The sequence below is a fragment of the Haemaphysalis longicornis genome, unplaced genomic scaffold (genome assembly GCF_048455015.1).
Source record: "Haemaphysalis longicornis isolate Haplotype H1 unplaced genomic scaffold, Haemaphysalis longicornis Haplotype H1 scaffold_9, whole genome shotgun sequence".
Classification (NCBI taxonomy): Eukaryota; Metazoa; Arthropoda; class Arachnida; order Ixodida; family Ixodidae; genus Haemaphysalis; species Haemaphysalis longicornis.
In genome coordinates, this window is record NW_027526460.1 from 116,238,891 (window position 1) to 116,260,432 (window position 21,542).

A 21,542-nucleotide genomic window follows, 5' to 3' on the forward strand; every position below is an offset into this window, starting at 1 on the left:
TAGTTTCCATTGCAGGTCGCTAACTATGAAGCCGGTCGTGGTCTTCATTCATCCGGCGCTAAAAATAGCGGAGGTGTATACACCACAAAAGCGGCAGCAGCGCCACCACCGATGGGAGTTCTCCAGCCTTTAACACTGAGGGGAACACTAACACTGACACTACCGTAATGATTTGCATGCAGCTCTCGATATAGTTAGCCGTCCTAACCGGTTGGACACATTTTTCACATCTGGTCCGCGTCCTGAAAAAACCATGCCGTTTATTGCACCGCCATAAAAATACGCGCGCACAAGAAGGGTGCTCCTCGAAGGCTGAATGAAATTTCCGTGTATTAGCGCCTAGCGTGACCTGTGGCTGTTTCGTCTTGCACCGCGTGTCGGAGCTAGACCCTTTGGTTATAACGAGAGAAAATTGGTAAAATTAAAAGGCCACAATAAGTGAGAGTACAGGCACCAAGACCATTCTCCAAAAATATCAGCGGCACGTATAGCTGCAGGTCCAAAACAGCTGTATGAACCCAAATCCTGGCTAGGGTACTTTGAAATATGCGTAGAACAATATGAACTAGGCTGCGTCTAATCTCACGGCAGCCGTGAGAATTACCACCGGGAAATTCTCACGGCAGTTTCCAGAAGAGCTGGCTGGCCTAAAATTCGTTGAATAATATTACCTTCCGACGTAACATAACCTAACCGAACATATACTGATTAACCTACCCAAATCCGGACCAAATTCAACAAACTTAACCTAACGCAGCCCAACGACTCCGAACACAACCTATATTACACTTAATCCAACCAATTCTAGAAGTCCTGTGCCACGATCTCTTGATGTAGTAATAACTGGAATATAAAAAAAGCATTAACAAAATCACGATGAGCGAAAACTTCCAAAATTCGGAAGGTTAAAAAAACAAAACTTCTTCAATGCCTGATTCGAACCTAAGCCTTCTGGTTTAAAAGCAAGCGCTTAGCCATAGCGCCACAGAAGCAGCGGGTAGAGTGCGTTTTTAGAGAATGTTTCCCCCTTAGAATATCCGGGTGGCGTGCTTAGCCAATCAGAGGCGACTGCCGTGAGAAATTTCTGGCGGTAATTCTCACGGTTGCCGTGATAATAGACACTACCTATGAACTATAGAGATCCTTATAAAAAGTATAGAACTAACAAAGTGCGTTGTTAATTAAAAAAAAAGTCCTTTGAATCAAGCTTAGCACATGGCATGCCTCAATCTTGAAAGCGCCGAAGTTTGTTTGTCTTGTGTCCATGCGCTTATCTTCTAACTGTCGAATTCAGCCCACCAGCGCTTGCAGACGTCGCCAAACTTGTAACATATCAGCCCTGGGGCACAGGCGAATGGCAAACTCATCTTGAAGCATGTCCAGAAGAAGGTCCGCGTCCTGAAAGTTAGTTAAACGAACGCACCACCTTGCCGTTCCTCCTAATCGTGAAACGGCCGTTGTTTAGTGTCATCCAGGCGTCCCCTTCCGAGCGTGCGACCGTCAGCTTGCTGCAAAGCTCGCTCCCCGGGTGCGTGGTGAGATACCAGCAGATCGGTGCGCAGTCAGTCCACGCTATCGGACGCGGTTCCACGTGGTAGAGCACGAACCGTCCTCCGCGGGAATGGGGGACGGATAGCTCGAGGACGCCGCTTTCGCCTAGGGGTCGCAGTTGCGCGAAGTCGGCATCGACGGTGCTGCTGGCTGTCGAGACGGCGTGTGGGACTTGTACCAGGAATGCAACGTCTATGAGGAAAGTGCCTTCTTGAAGAAGCACGAACAGGACGAGGTGCTGGTCCATGGTTGCCAGCGGCGGTGTCGTGACCGGACCGCCAGTTCGCACACGTGCTAGTCGCAGTTGCAGACGGTAGCCTAGAGCTAATAGAAGACGACCAAAGAGAGAGTTGAGCTCGAAACAGAACCCACCTCGGCCGTGCTCCACTACCTTGGAAAACACGACGTCAGCGTCCAGGTCGATGTCGCGAACCAGTAGTTGGTCGAGGTTCTCGAATGGGACTCTTTCGACGTGCGCGGTGATAAGCGCGTTCAGCGTGAACAGGTCTGGTCCGTATGGATCGTAGGGCATCCGCAAGTGGTTGATATAGGCTTGAGCTTGGCGAGGAGTCAGCGGCTCAAACGGTGGCGAGGCCGGTGACTTGTCCTGGTAGGGGAAGTCACTGTACGCACTTTCGGGACGTCCGGCGTGCTTCATAGTGCGACTTGCTAGAGACCTTGTTGAACTGATGACGGATACACGGGAACAAAGTGGGGATGCATTTGTCGAGAAAAAGCCCAACGCCCGGTGTCAAAAAATTGGGCAACGAAACCGCGGTAGTTTTTGCGGAGCCGCAAGCATGTTACTTTTGCTAAAAGCAGTCGTCAGGAAGTGGTACAACCTCCCAAATTTTTAATAATATCACGGGAGCGATGACCGATCGGCATTCCAGCGCCTTATCACGGTGTCCAGCGGCGAAGTAGGTGAGAGCACGCGGGCACGCGTAAAGAACGGGCTGCTGCATGAGTGTTCTGATAGGCTGTTCTCCCTAGGGCAGCACACCCCCTGCTTTCCTTATCCGCGAAAGCCGCTTCGCTAGCCACCAAAGATAGCGAAGAAGCGAAAACACTCCTGACGCCTGCGCCGGGCAAATGATACGGAAGACGAATCGAACGCGCACTGGAGATGCGCATGCGGTTTTAATAACCATGGTTCCTCATAAACAAAGTCGCGCAGATACGAGGTTAGGGGTATATCGCTCTCAAGGAAACAGCGTACGAGGTGATGCTTGCACAGGAGAGAGGCTTTTGCGCCTGCGCGTACGCTCGCCTCTTATCACGCTGCTGGGCACCGTGATAAGGCGCTGGCATGCCGATCGTTTGTCGCTGCCGTGATATTATTAAAAAAATAGGAAGGAAGCTCACACTAATGCGTGATACTTGAAAGTAGCGAAGCTGTACGCAACAGTAGCGTTTTTCCTCTTTCTCGCCTCACGGCGTTGTTTAGGCCTCGTCGATGTACGAGGGACCAGACCTGGACGTTCAGCTTCCTCTATCGCACACGGTTCTACGACGCACGTGGCCTCGCTGCCTTCTTTCGTGGCGCGCGCTTATCGCTGCGGCGGCGGCCTTTTCGACTTCCTCCACCACGTCCCGCGCAAGGGTCCCACGCACGTCTCCTTCCCCTCCTAGCCTATCTCTCTCCTGCAGTCTATCTCTCCCCGTTATCGGGCCGCTGCTTTGTGCCGGGAGCTTGCGGAAGGGGGTGTTGTTTGACCTCTAGCGCTCAAGGGCAAAACTGGTCACCCCGGGAATACTGCCCGACGTATCGTAGTGTAGCTTAATTTCGCTACAAAATTTGGGAGGGTGCTTCTGCTGCTGCTGATGGCTTGCACTTCCTTCGCATGCGGGCCACACTGTAGTGCGCACGGGACTGTCGGGATGAAGATGCGCTTTGGCTGTCTGCAGACTTGGATGCATTGAAAAGGGGTGCGAAAAATTCATATGCCCAGAATCTGACCAAATCCTTCTGCGCGCCCATATGCGTAATACACGTGTCATACACAACACACGCACACCATCGCCTGCTCATAATCTTGCTGACGTGCTATTATCACTGTTGGTAAGGGATACATCACTTCAAAGAAGAGCTATTTGGTATGGTGTAGGAAATCTGGTCGATGATTAGTAACGTCTGCTGTAGTGCCGCGTTTGTTTATAGGTGCAATGTCGGCGAGCTTTTATGTAGTGGGAAAACAGACCGTTATAGGTTACTGAAATACTATGGCAAGATATCTAATGACAAGCTCCACACACCTGTATATGGTCATTGGGGATTTCATCTATCCCAGGTGACTTCTCTATATTATTGTTGAGGAGCAATTTTAGAATTTGGTCCTCACTAATTTCACTTTATTTCATTAAAGGAATATCACAGGTATCTACAGGTACGAAACTTTACTATTACCGTTTTAAAGACGGCCGATAAAACGTCGTTTGAAGCTGTCTACCTTCTTATCGATATTCTGGTCCACATTGACAAGTTGTACCTTGCAATAAATGAACTTCGCACAAACAATTTCCGGTTTCTTCTGTAGGAAATTTATTAGTGTAGTCCTATAAAACTTGTCTTTACTCCCTCCAGCTTCTAATTTTAATTGTTTATGTAAGTGTTGAATGAATTTTGTTATATTGTGTGGTTCTGTGAACAGGCTTTCAGTGTGTATGATTTCCCTCACTATCCCAAGAGTTTGCTTCCTTCATGATAGTTTTGTGGTGTTGAGGGACACATTGCGATAACGGTTGTGCAGTGCTAGAACGCAATAGGTCCGTATTGGCTCCAGATTGATAAAGTATGAAAATGTGGTCGAAGGTCCGTTTTACGAAGTCAAGTGCTGTAGCGCCATTAGGGGTTTGAAATCTGCAACGAACTCTATGAAGCAGAATGAGATATGTCTGCCGTTAAGTTTAAAGATACCAGAGACATGCTATAGCCAACCGAGAGAATTATAACTTGATAACAAACAAGAGAAGGCATAGGCACGGCAATCGAAAAACCAAATCAAGCGTTGTGGACGTTGTCGCGCATACGCGGTGTTTCGCATCCGTTACCACCTTGACTAGCTGATAACAAAACGCAGGCTCTAGTACTTCTTTTCTATCGGTTGAGAGGGAGGACAGAGCAATCGACTCAAGGTAAAAAAAAAATAACCTCGGAGAAAAATGTTCTCACCTCAGTACAGATGCGAAACCACAAAATATCTTACCTCCATTAATGCACCTAGGGCGCAACCGTTTTCGTTCTGTGTGATGCAGTCTGTAATAGATGTCACTCAGTGTTCATGAGCAAAATTGTGGTACAATTCCAACGCATTGGCGGTAATCGCCAAGATGAGCAAGGACTGCCTCATTTTGCTTATAGTCCACACACACCGCGAATGGACCTTCGCCGCACCAAGAGACGCGCTATGGCCGCGATTGTGAAAAGCACAATTGGTGTCTCTTTGGAACACGGTTGCCGGTAACGCCATTGTCCTCTATTGCTAATCACAAGGCGCGCCCAAAGCTGATAATAGACCTCCTTGGAGTGCGAGCCTTTCACTTTCTTTTCTTCGGGCGCGAAGGTCGCTGTTTGGGTACGTTGTTGAGGAGTTGAAATGCGTTTCTCAATGGCAGTCAATGGACGTTTGGTGACCTATAGCGCTTTGGCAGCGGTCACCGAATGCCAGCCAGAGAGGCCCAGAATGTGTTTCAAGTTGTGTCCGGCGTGCCCACCGCATCCGTCAGCAGCAGAGGCTGTGAGAAGAGGGAGCTACCGAAGGCAATGAAAGCGCCTGAAGACGCATGCGCGGGTAAAAGGTGTTGAAAAAGCCAAGTCGCCTTTCCAATACCTCAAAAAGTGCCCGTAGCGGTCACTGTTAAAAGTAAAGTTGCTGGCTTCTAAAGTTGTCTTGACTTGTTTCGTCTTCCCTATATTGGTGACAGTCCAGCCCTGGCGCTTTAGCGGCCTGCACAAATTCCCAGGGAACTGGGGAATTTGACGGAAGTTTTTTTCTGATTGGCTTTCAATTTTGGTCACGTGCTTTCGGTTTACGAAGCGGTTGTGTGTACTTTCGTCATTTTGACGTTCATGATGTTTAATGTCAACAGTTCTAAAGTTTGCCTTATTTTTCTCTAAGTGATGTGCACAATTCTTGGCCGGCAAGGAAAGACTAGACGAAATGCAGCGGACATGACAACGTAGGCCTGTCTTTGCCATTCAACAACATTATGGCTTTCAGGCCACGCCCTCTCTGTGAGGGGCTGAAAAGATAGGACGTAACGTAAACAGTTGAATAGGCTGTATACGTCACACATTGGCAGCTTTAGGCTGCGTAAAGATGACGTAGTAATGCGGTAACAGCTTGCAAATGATGGCTGCTTCTGCCGCGAAATAAGGCAAAAAATTTCCAAAACCTTCGGCGCCGCGAAATGTCGGTGAATTTGCAGCAGGCGCAGTATCGCATGAAACGCTGTTTAAAGCGTGTTTTCTACTGATAGAAATAATAGTTTTGACTGTTTCTAAGTCAGTGATCACGGAGCATACAAATAACGTGCCGTAGTTTGCTTTTATGTTTGACAACAGAATAAAAATTATTTGCTTGGCATAACCGCAACATAAGAGGGCAGTACAAGCCTCTCCATGACAAAGAGAACCCAATGCATGGCATTTGTCCACACTTCTTCTAGTAGGCTGTTGGGTCACATGATCGAACTCAAGAAAAAATAACAAATAAAAGTGACTGTTTTATGCCTTATACTGCGCCGATTGAAGTCAAGCTTGACGAATGAGGGAATCGGCGACATCGGTACGCTCCGCGGTTAATAGGCGTAGCGCTTCGCTGCCCTTATGCGTCATACAATTGGTGGTCGCCACCGTCTTTTTCTGTGACCACGCCATAAACTTGTAACATGGCAGCAGACGATAGCATGGCGGCGGTGGCGGCCGGGAGGGTGATAACGCAACAAAGCTTGCATTGAAGAAGAGAGCTCAACTATGTTACTAAAAGCAATTGAAAGAAATAAACAGATACGGCAAAAAAGATTGTGTGGTGTTCTTTAGCTCAACATCCCCATTCCGCTCGCTTTCGGGCCAATGTTGACCTGCAGAAATGTGTTTCCCTTGCCAACCTCAGCTACCGTATAAATTTTTATAATACTTGCAAATGGTTTTTATATCTTTTATGGGCAATATTTGATACCTTGGTTATGATCTTTATGAGTGAAGCGTGTAATTACACTGCATGTCGTCAGAGCTATACGTGCATCACGTCACTGATTGCGTACGTTGTGCTTACGCAAAAAAACACGGCGAATTTCCCGGGACTTTGTGCAGACGAGAATGGGGCCCTTGGTGCAGATTGCTTTTTCTTTGCGCGAGGAATAGGTGGGGCACGGAGGGAAATTTTTTTCACTTTGCTCCACGTTGATCAGTCAACACAGTGAGTGAGAGGCGTACACAGAAAGATGTGTGGAGAGAGGGAGAGCGTGGAGACGACACGTCGAGAGAGCTGCCTTCGCAGCGCTGCCGGCATTGCCAGAGTGACGTGAAGTCAAATCATGGCGCGCTACCTGCCTTTGCGCCGTCTCGACGGGTCCCGAGACTCACACCACCGGAGCAAGGGGTGCGCTTCGGGCCGAGCCTCAAAATCGTGAAGGAGAAGGATGAGGTGCGCATTTTTAAAGATACACCAGTAGATCGTCTATTAAATTTGTTAGTATCATGCTATTGGTCCGCGCGAACGTTGCCGTTGCCGACAGCCTGTGCTTTTGACGAGTTTTAATAGATTTCGCAGTGACGCCACAGATCGGACAAAGACTTTTCAGCGGCGAGCCAATGCCACCGAGCGTCGGACTGATACCCTACACTACCTGCGCATAGCGTCCATTTTCTGCTCTCTTGCAAAGGCACGGGAACCAACAAAAGTAATGAAAGCACCAACACATGCATGCGCAGTATGCTTTAGCGAAGAAGTTAACCGCGCACCAAAACAGAAAAAAAACACACAAATAAAAACGTGAAAACGAGTGGGCCTCTCAGAGCTTTTTGTAAATAATCAGAAACTTGATGCAGCCGCGTGACGCTGCCGGATTCGTTTCTGTTTTAAGTTCTTTTTATTACTTAGGACGCTCTTAGAATACAATCAAGTAGTACACGTTAGCGCAAAACTGCATAACACGTTGCAAACATTTTGAGCAAAGTTGTTGGTCTAGGTCCACGGAGACGGTCTGCTGGGTCCTGGCCATACACAGCTTCGCTGTAAAACTCAGAGCTTAAGCTTCCACTCTCTGAAGGTGGGCGTTAGCGAAGCTTTAGCTTAGCTTTGGTGGGCTTTGCAGTGCAGAGTGCATCTCCGCCAATACTTAATCAAAGAGAACACCCACGCTCCTTCGATTCCCGCTCGCCTTCCTCCGAACCAGTGACAGGCGTCTACTGACTTCGCTGCAAATGCCGTCTAAAGACGACAGTATTCTACCGTCCCTTCCACGTAAATGCCTCTCTCCTCCCCTCCGCCCACCTATCACGCTCTTCTCCTCCAGTTTAGCTCCCCCCGCGATGAACACGGTGGAGGTTTCCTAAATTTAATTTTTAGATGGGAAGCATCTCATGCTCGGGGCTGTGTCCCTCCCTCGTTGTCGTTGTCCGCCGTCCACACTCTACTGCGCATTCGCGTCTCTTCAGCCCCGTCAGCGTTTGGGCTGACGTCAGCGCAGTCCACTATAAAAAGAAATAGTTAGGCGGCGCCCGGTTTCGATCCCACGACTCTCTGGCCGCAGCGGGAGGTACGTGGCGCTCTTCCCACTGCGCTACAAACCGAGACGGGAGCATGTGCTACGAACGCGCCTTATGTCCTTCACTCATTCAGACTACGTCAAGAAGCTACTGATACAACGAAGGCACGTGAAGCTGAACGTCAACGGAAACGACGAACTGAAAACTAATGGGAACTTCAGTCGACCCCATGGCTGCTTCGCATACTACTCAGGGTTTCCCTACGGGAAGATGGTGTAATTTTTTCGCGTTCCACTGCCCGCGCACCATCCATTCGAAGCTTTCATTAATGTTGCACTTGTAACGAGAAGGTCCACGAGCTCCAGGCTCAGGAGCGAGCCCTTTCTGTATTTCGCGTCAGAATAATGTTTTCAGCTCGTTTTTTCGTGTTCCCTATCGCAAATTCAAGCCGACATCTTACGTATGGACGATCTGCTGGAAATATGGCTAATGCTTTCTTTTAGCTGAACAATGTCGACAAGTATGGAACCGGTTTAATGGTTTGGGAAGGTTTAGCCTGTATAAACTTTTCATTTCAAAATTCTCATAAGTTGTTAAAGAGGCCTCGGTGGTGGCGAGGAAGAAAATGGTTGTTCAACGTCCGCGGAGACCATCTGCTGGATCCTAGCCATATACAGCTCCAGGGTAAAAACACCGGCACCTCTTTTGTGCTGCTTTTTCTTTGCGGACACATACAAACGAGGACAGCAGAGATAATCGAAGTGTGATAATGTTACCGATCGTGTTGGCTAGTCATTGAAAGTTGGGCCACTATGTCGCCACGGAATAGATTATGGGTTCTGTGCTTTGTCGCGTACATTTACACTCCAAAGGTTGAAATGAAATGAAAAAAAAATTCTCGCCAATTTTAGGGGAAACTTTTAGTGTTATGCGGCTTGGGATTCTCGCGGAATCCGATAATACATGATCGAAGGGTTTGCGCTAAAATTACAAGCTATAAGCAATGCAACTATACGCTCAGTGATGTCCAGGAATACACTCGCAAAACACTGCTTAAATTGTGGACGTATTTATCAAGTTGCGAGTTACGTCTTTCATGTTAGTGCGCTTAGAATGTCGGATGAATGGGGCGATTTTTTTTTCGGTTCCAATTGCTTGGTGATCTAGCAACACTGATGTAAACAAGACCGTCCGCCATATCGGTACGGGAGACGATCTGGAAGTCTATTATTGTTTACTGTGGAATAGTAGGTGACGGTAACGCGGTATGGGCCAAACTAGACGGCGTTCTCCGGGTCCCGACCACGGATTGTGGACGAAGGACTTGTCTGCGCTTCCGACTGTGTCTGAGGACTCGTACCACTCGTGGTGCCTCGCCAAAGACCCATCCGAGCGGCAGCGGAGCAGGGCATACCGCCTAGCCACCGAAGCCTATTGCTCGCCTTCATCGGTGCGGACAAACACCTGCGACTCGCAGTAAGTAAATCCTTGTTTGTTTTAAATGCGAATGCATTTCTTAGTCGGGGGTTGTCGTGCGTTGGCCGGCGTGCGCCTAGCAACAGCTGTGGCGCGCCTAGCAACCGGAGCACAAGGTAGCTCGGGCGGGAGTAGCGGAGGGCAAGGGGAGAGGAGGAGCGCGGTCGGCGTGTGAGGGCGCTCGCATCGCGGAGCTCGGGCGGAGTAGCGGAGAGTGAGTGGAGAGGAGGAGCGCGCTCGGGCGTGTGAGGGCGCTCGCATCGCGGAGCTCGGCGGAGAGAGCTCGCGCGCGGGGCGGGCGTGTTGCGCGGGTCTCTCTCTCCTCTCGTTGTACCTGACGGCCACAATCACCGCCTTGTGGTCGCTGAAGTGCACGGTCAAATGGTCTTTGATAAGCATACGCGCGGCACGCGAAACTGTGCCGCGCGTATGCTTCTCAAAGACCCTTTGACCGTGCACTTCAGCGACCACAAGGCGGTGATTGTGGCCGTCAGGTACAACGATAACACAAACAGGTGCTGATGAATGAATAAATGGTTACGTTCACACTCTCGTCTCTCTTCATTAAGTACGTCATTAATAATAATTACTCGCGGCGCACTCATCGGTGCACCCAATGCATTCGCATTTCCGCACGATCCACTTCGGGGAGGTGGGGGGATTTTTTTCTCCCATCCCCATCCCCTGAGCAGTGGGAGTCTGCGCTGACCAGCTCGGCGCCGGATCGTCAACTCGCGCTGGTGCAACGAGCCACGGATGCAGCGCAGGCCCGCGGCCTCCTGGACGAAGGAGGCTGACCACACCCCTTTCCCTACCCCTTGAGCTCAGTAAAGAACGTTTTTCACCACCACCACCTTGACGCGAGTTAACCGGCATGAGCATTTGTATAGCACTATGTTCACCCTTGTTTACTATGCAAATGCGTAGCGGGGACCCTGTTGCAGTAACCCTGAAAGAGGAAAGCAACAATCGCCAGACTGTGCCGCTAGTGGGTGGGTTAGTTATTTTCAAATACACTGGAATTCACTGGGCGATTTTTGGCGAAGATGTTTACGGAAAGGTTGCGGCCGTTTTCCGTGACGGTCGTCCGCCCGCGCGTTTGCCGCAAAGCAATTGCGCTTTGCGGCGAAGTCAACTACAAAAGTGCACATACGCCTTGATTTTTTTATGCGTGTTTTCATTATCTATTGCGCAGAAGAAAAGTGGCCGGCCCTATGTTGTGTGCCTCACGTTTGAGACGGACAGTGGGGCGATTGTGGAGGCAGCGTGCGAGTGCCCGGCGGGTAGCAATGGAGCATGCAGTCACATCCTGACGGCTGTGCACCTACTCGCCTTCTTGCAAGCCCAAGGTTTTAAAGAGGCGCCACCGGAGCTTGCTGGCACTGAGCTGCCACAAGAGTGGGGACGTCCGAGACAGCAGGGCATCAAGCCAGCGAGTGTGCAAGACATTGACTGGAGAAGCCCTCGAGAAAATGGCCCCTTCCTTCACTTGCCAATGCGTCTGTTCGACGCACGTCGAGTGCAGGAGCAATGCGAGCAGCAACAAAGTGCCGTGGAGGCGCTTGGGAGAGAACTTGGTAGCCTTGGGAATGGGTTTTTTGCCTCAGTTTTGCTGCCCCCCCCCCCCCCCCCCCCCCCCCCCCCAGTGACAGAAACAAGGACTGGCATGGCACCTGAAGGGTCACCTATGAGCTACCAGCAAGCATTCAAGCCACATTACGCCGTGGTCATCTCGCGAGCACGCAGAGGCTGGGCAACGTCGTGTTTACTAGACCGCGGCATGCAGGGGGTGCGCGAATGCTTCACTTTGTTCCGTTTATATCCACAGTTCGCTATACTGCACGCGCTATAAATCAGCGAAGTAGTTTAATTTACTGGGCTTTTCACTGTGGATACAAAAAAAAAAAAAAGCAAAACCACTCAAGCTGATGCGCGGCGGACTGATGCAACTCTAGCCGTTTTTTTTCAAGAAAACTTGAAAATTGCCTCAGCTATCTATAGCAATGGCCACTTTCATTATGTCGGAGGCATGCATGCAGCATGTGAGAAACTAGAGGAGTGAGTGTGTATTTTAGTCGCAAAATATTCGACAGTAAATACATCGTGGCTGAAATGACAATGAGCAACAAGTTAACTTGACGTAACAAAAAACCTTTCAGCCCGGCAAATCGGGAACCAAGTGCAAAAGGTCGAAGTTTCCAACGTTAGATCATCATAGAACAGTGTACGCCAATTCCTCAACGACACGCGGCTAAATGCAACGTAAAAGAAACGAACAACATACTCCCATACCGTGAGTGCCCGCCACAGAGGAAATTTTCAACCTCGCCGTGACGGCGTAGTGCGGCAAGAAAAGTTTTTTTACAGCCCTAGGGAAGATAAAGGCTCATGTAGGGGATAAGCGGTACAATTTAACAATGAAATGAAGCGGGCGCAGAGCCACAGGGACGGGTGAAACAAAGCCTAATTTTGACAACGTGTGGTACTGTTTCCCTGCTCGAGCGCCGCTGTCAGTCACATAAATAGGTGGCGCAAGCTTAGGCTTAATTTAGAATGCAAAGGCAGGACCACAGAACTCGAACGCAGCGGAATGTTTACCCGGACAGCGACTACGAAATCCCGCGCTTAGCAAACCAACGACAAATATTCGCTCCCAGCGCACCGCGCCCAGCGTGTCACAAAGGTTGCTCGCGCCGGCATAGTTCGCGTCAGAAAGTTCGTTCAAGAGCGTGGAACTTCACGTACCTTTTCTCCATTTCGACCGGTATTTCCGCGTTGCGTGCACTTCGGCACGCAGCAATGCTCCGGCATTGTTGTCCACCACCAAGAGCGGTCAATGCCGCCCTTTTATGTTTGACGCCGCTTTGCTACTTGGTTTCGGTTTCAAACGACCGTACCAAAATGGCGGACCTAGTTACCGGAGTCGACGTGAGATGGCGGGGCGCATTTTGCAGCTATAGTTGTTAGAGCCCCGTTTGAAAGGCTTGCACGAGGAATTTTTACAGAAACAGAGAAAAGAAATCGGCTGACGATTACGATATTCCGTGATGCGAAATTTGTGCGCAAGGCGATCTTCAGTCTTGTGGGTGACGGCGCATACCTGCTGCGTCTCACGAAGGGATCGCCGCATCAGCGAACGCACGAACGCGCGCGATGTACTCTGGCGTTGTCTCGTAGTCCTCGGCTCGTACTGATGACATGCTTCTGGAATGAGTTTTTCTTGGAGCACTCCAACAAATTCAGACCTCCAGGCAACTCGAATATCACCATTACCGCATCATTACCGATTCACATGTTGCCCTCCAGGAACTCAACAAGGCTTATACCCATAATCTCACTGCCAACCACATTATAAGCACAATTCAATCCTTGCGCGGACAAGGCATTCATATTCGTCTGGCTTCGACACCTGGTCACACAGCTGGAGCGGCTGGAAACCAGCAAGCACACAACGCTGCTGGGGAGTGCCTTCTTTCGACTCCTCCCCTGGCTACCACGCCCGCTGACGAAACCTCACCTACATCTTTAGCCTGGTATCAAAAAAGACGACAACTGCGGCAACAAAGTCAACGGCGGCTCCAAGAAGCTACCCCCCAGGATTTCTCCCTGCTTCGATATCCCTCTCTCGGCAGGGCGAAATCTTTGTTAACAAGGCATGCGCGGACGCCGCCTACACTCCGGACATTGTTCCCTAATGGTACCCCGGCAGCACGTCTCTTTCATCCGCACCTACGTGAAATTTCTGCAGTACCGTTAATGCCCTCCCGAACTTAACTTGTTTCACCTAATGTGGTCATGTCCGACATTCGAGAGCGGCCGAGAACAGCTGGTAGCCTATTGCCCACCACCACTTACGAATACGGACCACCTGGAGCGCCTGCGCTCCGATGCTACTCTTCTCGAAGGCGTAGAAATTTATTCACCTGCTAGTGCTCTTTACAAATCAGTGTAGAGTGGTCTCAACGCCCTAGTAGGGCCTGCAAACGGACAAAAGTTGTGTTTGATAGGGTACAGGAGACTTTCATTGAGGCTTTCGACTCCCCTTCCCTTATCTTCGAATAACCCCCCACGGCCTCAGGCCTATTTCTAAATAATGTCGTTCGTTCATTCATTCCTCCTTTTCGGGGGACCACGTCTCGCGCCCTTCGCCATACTTTCATCCTCCGCTTTGATCCGAGCAGGACCAAGCCTCGTCCCCTTACATGGAGCCCGATCAGCCCGAGACAGCTCATTGAGCTATCAAGAAATCACCGCACACTACCGCCTCTCCCGCCGAATGTATCCGCCCGCACATCGGGATCTTACTAATGCCGAAGAAAATCTGTGGCGCCTACTTACTACAGACGAAAACGCTGCCATATCGCTCCATACTGCACCATATTCACCCGAATTTATATATGTCACCTAATTGCCCTGCGTGTGGTGCGAAGGACACAGTCGCCCATCTCATATTGCCACATGCACTGGCGCAATGCGAGTCGCACCAGCACGTGCGCTCCTAGTCTCGCAGCGGTCGCGAGCGCTCGGAGACGAAGGAGGTCACGTGAGCACGCGCTGAGATGTCGAGAAAAAGAAAAAGAAGAGGAGGATCACGCGGGTGCAGTTGGGCAGTGCTCCGCAACGTGAACGCCACGCTGGTTCTTTTTGTCTTGCTTTGGGCACAAGTTCGCCCCTAATAAACGTTGTTTGGTTTATTGCATTCGGTTGTCCGTGACAATTCTGGTGGAGGTGCGGGGTAGACTCCTGTAAAGCCCCTGCATGCCCCGAGACGACAGCCCTACCGGACGCCCGACTACAGCCAACGAGTTGACGCCCGTCCATCAGCGGAGCAGTCGCCGGCTTCAAGGTGCCACACCCGAGTTCGGGCTTCTACCCGCCGCAACAAGGGGAGCGAAGGCACATACACTCAGCTCGGCCACCATGACCACCGGTAGCAGCGCGCAAGGTCAGTTCGTCCTTCATCAGCCACGAACGCCACAAGCTTTCCACGGCGATCTTTTTGAAGACGCCGAAGACTGGTTGAGCCACTTTGAACGCGTAGCACGCTTCAATCAGTGGGACGACGCCGCGAAGCTCAGAAATGTTTATTTTAGCTTGGAGAATGGCGCTCGAACATGGATCGACAACAGGGACGGTAAGCTGGGCACGTGGCAGGAATTCTGCCATGAGTTCCTGCGAGCGTACGCTAGCATGGATCGTCGGGAAAAGGCCGAGCACGCGCTGCGAACTCGCGTGCAGCTACCGAACGAAAGCGTCAGCATGTACGTGGAGGAAATGACGCGCCTCTTCAGGCGAGCGGACCCCAACATGGCAGAGGAAACGAAACTGCGCCACCTTATGCGTGGCGTGAAAGAGCAATTGTTTGGCTGCCTCGTACGGAACCCTCCCAAGACTGTCGCCGAGTTCATCTCCGAGGCATCCGTGATGGAGAATACCCTGCGACAGCGTTCCAACTTCTTCGAGAGTCAAGTTTTAACTGCAGCGCCAGTGAATGGTCCTAACGCTGCCTTTGGGGACAGCATGGGTGGTCTTCGAGACTTGATCCGCTCCGTGGTCCGCGAGGAACTACATAAAATTCTTGGAACGGCACCACAGCCTACCGCAGGGACCATCGCGAGCATTGCCGACGCATCCTGCCCCGCGAGCTACGGAGCCGCTTCGAGGGTCCCCCTACTTCCCTGAACGACGACGCAAAACGGAACTGTGGCGCACCCCGGACCTACGCCCGTTGTGTTACCACTGCGGCGAGGCCGGCCATGTCTATCGTCAGTGCCCGTACAGAGAGCTCGGTTTACGGGGTTTTGCAATCGACGCCCCTCGACCTAGACCTGGCCAACGACCCCGCGATATCGAGGACTACCTGACAAACCAGCGCGGACAACTACAGATGTCCCGCCGTCCTTCCCGATCGCCATCTCCACGTCGAAATGCAACGAACCATGCTGGTACCAACAGTGCGCGATCACCCAGTCCCCGTCGGGAAAACTAGACACAGCGGCCTTTGGAGGCGGGGTCGCTGACGGCGGAGACGATCAAGAGCTTCCATCGTTATCAGTGTCGACGCATAGTTCGAAGACGACGACAGGTGCCGACGGGAAAAACACGTCCTTAGATATTTATGTTGATATCGACGGTCGGTGCGTAAACGCCTTAGTAGACACTGGCGCCGACTACTCCATTCTAAGTGGTAGGTTGGCGACGATTTTGAGCAAGGTGACGACTCCATGGACAGGAGCGCAAATTCGCACAGCAGGAGGGCATATCGTTACACCAATCGGCATGTGCACGGCCCGAATTAAGATTCATGGATCAACGTTCGTTGCAAGTTTCCTTGTTCTGCGGGAATGCTCTCGAGACCTTATTCTGGGTATGGACTTTCTCCGGGAATACGGTGCCGTCATTGACTTCCGAAAGCGGCGGGTCTCTTTCACTACGGAACTAGCGACAGGGGAGAACGACGGTGACCGCCGGCTAGTCCTCCGCATAACTGATGATGCCGTTACCATACCACCACGGTCAAGCGTCTTTGTTGAGGTTTCCTGTGATGAAATGCCCGAAGGGGAAGCAGTAGCTGAGGGCAATCTGTCGCTTCTCTTCACGCAAGGAGTATGCATCGCAAGAGGCGTCGTGCAAGTGCAGCAAGGAAGAACGCCTGTGCTTGTGACGAATTTTAGCAACGAGCACCGGCATCTTTTTCGGGATACTGCGGTAGCCCACATTGAGAAAATTACACGGGTTGCCGACTGTTTCACATTTGGAGAAATCGCGATGGCGACTGATGCAGAAAACCAAGACGCGCATTCAACCGAAAATATCGACATCAATCCTGACCTTTCGGAAGATCGCAAGAAACTGCTAAGGAAACTGTTAGGGGAGTTTCAAGACTGCTTCTCTCGCTCATCGAAAGTTCGCCGAACCAAAATGACAAAACACCGCATAATTACGCATGAAAATACGCAACCCATACGGCAGCAGCCGTATCGCGTATCTAACACAGAGAGGGAAGCTATTCAAAAGCAAGTGGAAACAATGCTTGACGACGACGTTATTCAGTTATCGAACAGCCCATGGTCATCGCCAGTTGTCCTGGTAAGAAAAAAGGATGGGACTCTACGCTTTTGCGTCGATTACCGCAAGCTGAACCGTGTGACCAAAAAGGACGTCTATCCCCTACCACGTATAGATGACTCTTTGGACAGACTTCGGCGGGCCAAGTACTTCTCGTCAATCGACTTGAGAAGTGGCTACTGGCAGATCGAAGTCGACGAAAGGGACCGGGAGAAAACCGCTTTCATCACGCCGGATGGACTCTACGAGTTTAAGGTGCTCCCTTTCGGCCTCTGTTCTGCCCCAGCCACATTTCAAAGAATGATGGACACTGTACTCACGGGTCTCAAGTGGCAGACATGCCTTGTGTATTTAGACGACGTCGTAGTTTTTTCCACAACGTTTGAGGATCACCTCTCCCGGCTGAGACAAGTGCTCGAGGCAGTGTGCAAGGCCGGCCTTTCGCTAAAACCCGAAAAATGCCACTTTGGATTCACAGAGCTTAAGTTCCTGGGACATATCGTCAGCGCCGAAGGGATACGACCAGACCCAGAAAAAACAGCTGCCGTTGCCTCTTTTACCGCACCTCGAGATAAAAAGGCTGTCCGGCGTTTTCTTGGCCTCTGCGCCTACTACCGCCGGTTTATTGAGGGATTCTCCAAAATTGCTGAGCCACTTACCAGGCTAACAAGAGACGACGTTCCGTTTTGTTGGCGAGATGAGCAGCAGGAAGCCTTCAACGAGTTGCGCCGACGTATGCAGTCAGCTCCTGTGCTGGCGCATTTTGACGAAGACGCAGAGACTGAGCTTCACACGGACGCCAGCAACATCGGACTGGGTGCTGTGGTCGTGCAACGGCAAGAAGGCCATGAAAGAGTAATAGCTTACGCGAGCCGTACCCTTTCGCGTGCCGAGTCAAACTACTCCACAACCGAAAAGGAGTGCCTCGCAGTCGTGTGGGCAATTACGAAATTTCGCCCCTATCTTTACGGCAGACCATTTAAAGTGATCACGGACCATCATTCCCTTTGCTGGTTAGCAAATCTCAGGGATCCATCAGGCCGCCTTGCTCGCTGGAGTTTACGACTGCAGGAGTTTGATTTGACCATCGTTTATAAATCTGGTCGCAAACACCAAGACGCTGACTGCCTATCCCGGGCGCCTCTCGAACAGGCCTGTGAGGACGCTGATGAAGACAGTACTTTCCTGGGTGCCATAAGCTCCTCTGATATGGCAACGAGACAGCGAGACGACACTGAGCTTCGAGCCATTATCGACCACCTGGAAAGCAGAAATGACACCTTACCGCGACACCTTGCGCGAGGAGTGCATTTGTTCTGCTTACGGAACGGCGTTCTTTACAAGAAGAACACGGAAGACAGTGACATACCCTATCTCCTGGTCGTGCCAAAAGACCTGCGCGACGAGGTCCTGTATGCCTGCCACGATGAACCCACGTCGGGTCATCTGGGGTTTACGAGAACTCTCTCGAGAGTCCGCCAGAAATATCATTGGCCAAAACGTGCGGCCAGCGTCAAGCGTTACGTGAAGACATGCCGTCAATGCCAACGCAGGAAAACTCCTCTATTAAAACCTGCGGGTTACTTGCACCCCATTTCCCCACCTGCAGCACCTTTCGACCACATAGGCTTGGACCTACTAGGACCTTTCCCACTGTCTTCATCAGGAAAAAAATGGATTGTTGTGGCAACAGACTATTTGACACGTTACGCCGTGACAAAAGCGCTACCTAAAGGTACTGCCAGCGAAGTAGCGAGTTTTTTTCTACATAACGTTGTGCTACAACACGGTGCCCCATCAAAGGTAATCACGGACAGGGGAGCAGCCTTCACGGCGAAACTGATGCAAGATGCCCTCCGACTAAGTCACACGACCCACCGTAAAACGACAGCCTACCACCCCCAAACAAACGGGTTGACGGAAAGGCTAAACAAGACTATTGCCGACATGATTTCCATGTATGTCGACGTCCAGCATAAAACATGGGACGAAGTTTTACCCTACGTGACGTTCGCCTATAATACTGCAACCCAGGAAACCACCCGCTTTACTCCGTTTCGCTTAGTTTACGGCCGTGAGGCTCGAACGATGCTGGACGCGATGCTACCATGCGACAGTGACGAGGAAATCGATACAGAAGCTGAACTGTTCACCCAGCGTGCAGAAGAAGCCCGCCAGCTGGCCCGACTTCACATCCACCGCCAGCAAGTGACCGATACGACGCGCTATAACTCGCATCGCCGGGAGGTAAACTACAGCCCAGGTGATCACGTCTTGATCTGGACTCCAATCCGCCGCCCAGGCCTTTCAGAAAAGCTACTGCACCGTTATTTTGGACCTTACAAGGTGCTGCGACGTCTCAGCGATATAAACTACGAGGTTATTCCAGACGGGACTGTGCGAACTAGGCGCAAACCGCGAAGTGAAATAGTTCACGTGGTGCGAATGAAACCGTACTTTTCGCGCTAGTCCACCCGGCAGCCGGTGACGTGTACCTTACTACAGTGTGAAACTTTTTCTGCTGAACAAGTGAATTCCAGTTTTTTTTTTCCTGACATAGGACTGCCACTTTTGCGTTGTATAGGATAATGACTCCAAACCCTCTTCCCTTCAGTTTTCACTCACCTTGTTCCCCCGCCGGTGTTTAGTAATGTGCTGTCCGTTATGGCCTTTTGTGTATCCGAGGCATCGAGCCGATGCCTCTTTTTGGGAAGGGGAGTATTGCCACATGCACTGGCGCAATGCGAGTCGCACCAGCACGTGCGCTCCTAGTCTCGCAGCGGTCGCGAGCGCTCGGAGACGAAGGAGGTCGCGTGAGCACGCGCTGAGATGTCGAGAAAAAGAAAAAGAAGAGGAGGATCACGCGGGTGCAGTTGGGCAGTGCTCCGCAACGTGAACGCCACGCTGGTTCTTTTTGTCTTGCTTTGGGCACAAGTTCGCCCCTAATAAACGTTGTTTGGTTTATTGCATTCGGTTGTCCGTGACAATATGGGCATGCTCTGAAGACCCCTTTCCCCTGATCCCCTCAGAAGAGCTCTGGGAGAAGGCGCTGGGCAGCTCGGACCTGCAGCCCTCAAAAGAGTCTCGCGGAAAGAGCTGCCGTGGTCACCGGAAGGCTGCGGCTGTCGGTCACCGAACGCACTAAACCGGGTGGTGGGTGGTTGTGGTGATTTATTAAGAAGGGAAGAGAAAAGAGCTGGGGATATTGTTGAACTCAGTCGGGGAGTTCACCCTCATACAACCCAGTCCAGGGAAGGGAAGGGGGGTTTCAAAGGATAGGAAGAGCGAAAGAGGAAGGAAGGAAGAGAGTGGGGCACAGTCTATGTAGCGTTCGTTTCGCCCAAGGCGCAACGGCTACAAACGTTGCACTAGTCGTGTCACAACTAGGAAGTTGAGTAGGTGCTGGAAGACCTCCAGTCGTAAAGTGTCCGATCCCGTGGGGAACAGGAAGTCTTCCAGCTTGTGGCTTGGTACACCGAGTCGCTGGAACGCGGTCCGGAGTTCCTCTCTCGCGGTGTCGTGCTGACGGCAAGAGCACAGTAAGTGCTCGAGCGTCTCGGGCTCTGGGCAGTCGGCGCTGGTGGGGGACGCCCGGCGGCCCTGGTGGTGCAGGCGGGCTCCCACGTTGCAGCAATTAAGCCGCAGGCGAAGCAGGAGCGACCGGGCGTCTCTACTGATGCGGCCGGGCAGGAGCCGTGGGGCCTGACCACTGACCACTTGAGCATCTGGATGTTTACCCTCCACCACTCGGGCCGGGATAGTCCTTGAAGCGTAAAATGACACCACATACCGAGAGGCTGGTACTCCTGCCTGGCGAGCAGCGCCCTTGGCCAGGGCGTCTGCAACCTCTTTGCTCGTGATGCCCACGTGCGATGGTAGCCAGTGAAGTCGCAGTGGACACCCCTGGGACTCCACTGCATGGAGCTTGGCCGCCAGCGACCGCTCCACATAGCCGCTGGAGCTGGCTGGCTGGTCGGCAGCTCTTAGACGGAGGAGGGCAGACCGAGAGTCAGTCAGGATGATGGCCCCGCGGTCATGGGCCCCCTGCTCTAGAAGAAGATCCGCGGCCAAGTGGAGTCCAGCCAGCTCTGAGTAGGTGGATGAGGCCGGGAAGGGGAGGCTGCACACCCGGCTGGTGCCAAGTTCCAGGGCCGTGCAGGCAGCTCTGGCTCTGCCCGTCGACTGTTGCACGGAGCCATCCGTGTACACCTGCAGAAGTCCGGCAGCGTCTTCCTGTAGCAGGGCGGCCACCTCTTGGTAGGTGGCCTAGGGTGGAGTGAACCTCTTGCCACAGACCCCCGGCAATATGGTGGCGATGCGTAGAACCTGCCCCGTGCCTGGTGGTGGCGGCTACAGGCGGGGCCGATGCGGCAGCTCGATATGGCTCTCGTTGGTACTAAGCAGCATGCCCATGCAAGAGTTGGGCCGGCTGCGGTAAAGTGTTTTCTCTCTCTCTCTCTCTTCCTTCTAGCTCTATCTTCGGTGGCCTCTTCGTTTTCTCGATTATTCCGCAGCGCGTCGCTGCGGGAGAGGATGTCTCGCGCCGTCCCGGCATACCGCCCTCCCCTCTCACTTTCGATATAGTACTTTCCTCGTCCGCTTTCCTGCTCGTTCTATCTCGTTTGTCTTCGGTGTACCCTTCGTTCGCTCGGTTGCGACGAGGAACGACGGCGTACGTCACGACACCACAGGAGCGAGCGCTTAAGTACTGCACGCTAAAATAAAAATGTACAAT

At 51.7% G+C, this 21,542-nt stretch overlaps 2 protein-coding genes across 2 annotated transcripts; one reads left to right on the forward strand and one right to left on the reverse strand.

Annotated features, from left to right (window-relative positions):
- Positions 1–1,405: 1,405 nt before the first annotated feature.
- LOC144153375 (arylamine N-acetyltransferase-like) lies at positions 1,406–2,209 on the reverse strand. The gene is made up of 2 exons (XM_077685028.1): positions 1,924–2,209; positions 1,406–1,875 (listed from the first exon to the last, which is right to left on the reverse strand). Exons 1-2 carry the CDS (start codon positions 2,207–2,209, stop codon positions 1,406–1,408), a joined length of 756 nt encoding a protein of 251 aa, XP_077541154.1.
- Positions 2,210–14,929: 12,720 nt separating this feature from the next.
- On the forward strand, positions 14,930–19,952 carry LOC144153376 (uncharacterized). The gene is made up of 3 exons (XM_077685029.1): positions 14,930–15,292; positions 15,566–16,583; positions 19,837–19,952. The coding sequence occupies exons 1-3, from the start codon at positions 14,930–14,932 to the stop codon at positions 19,950–19,952; spliced, it is 1,497 nt and encodes a 498-aa protein (XP_077541155.1).
- The last annotated feature ends 1,590 nt before the right edge of the window (positions 19,953–21,542 follow it).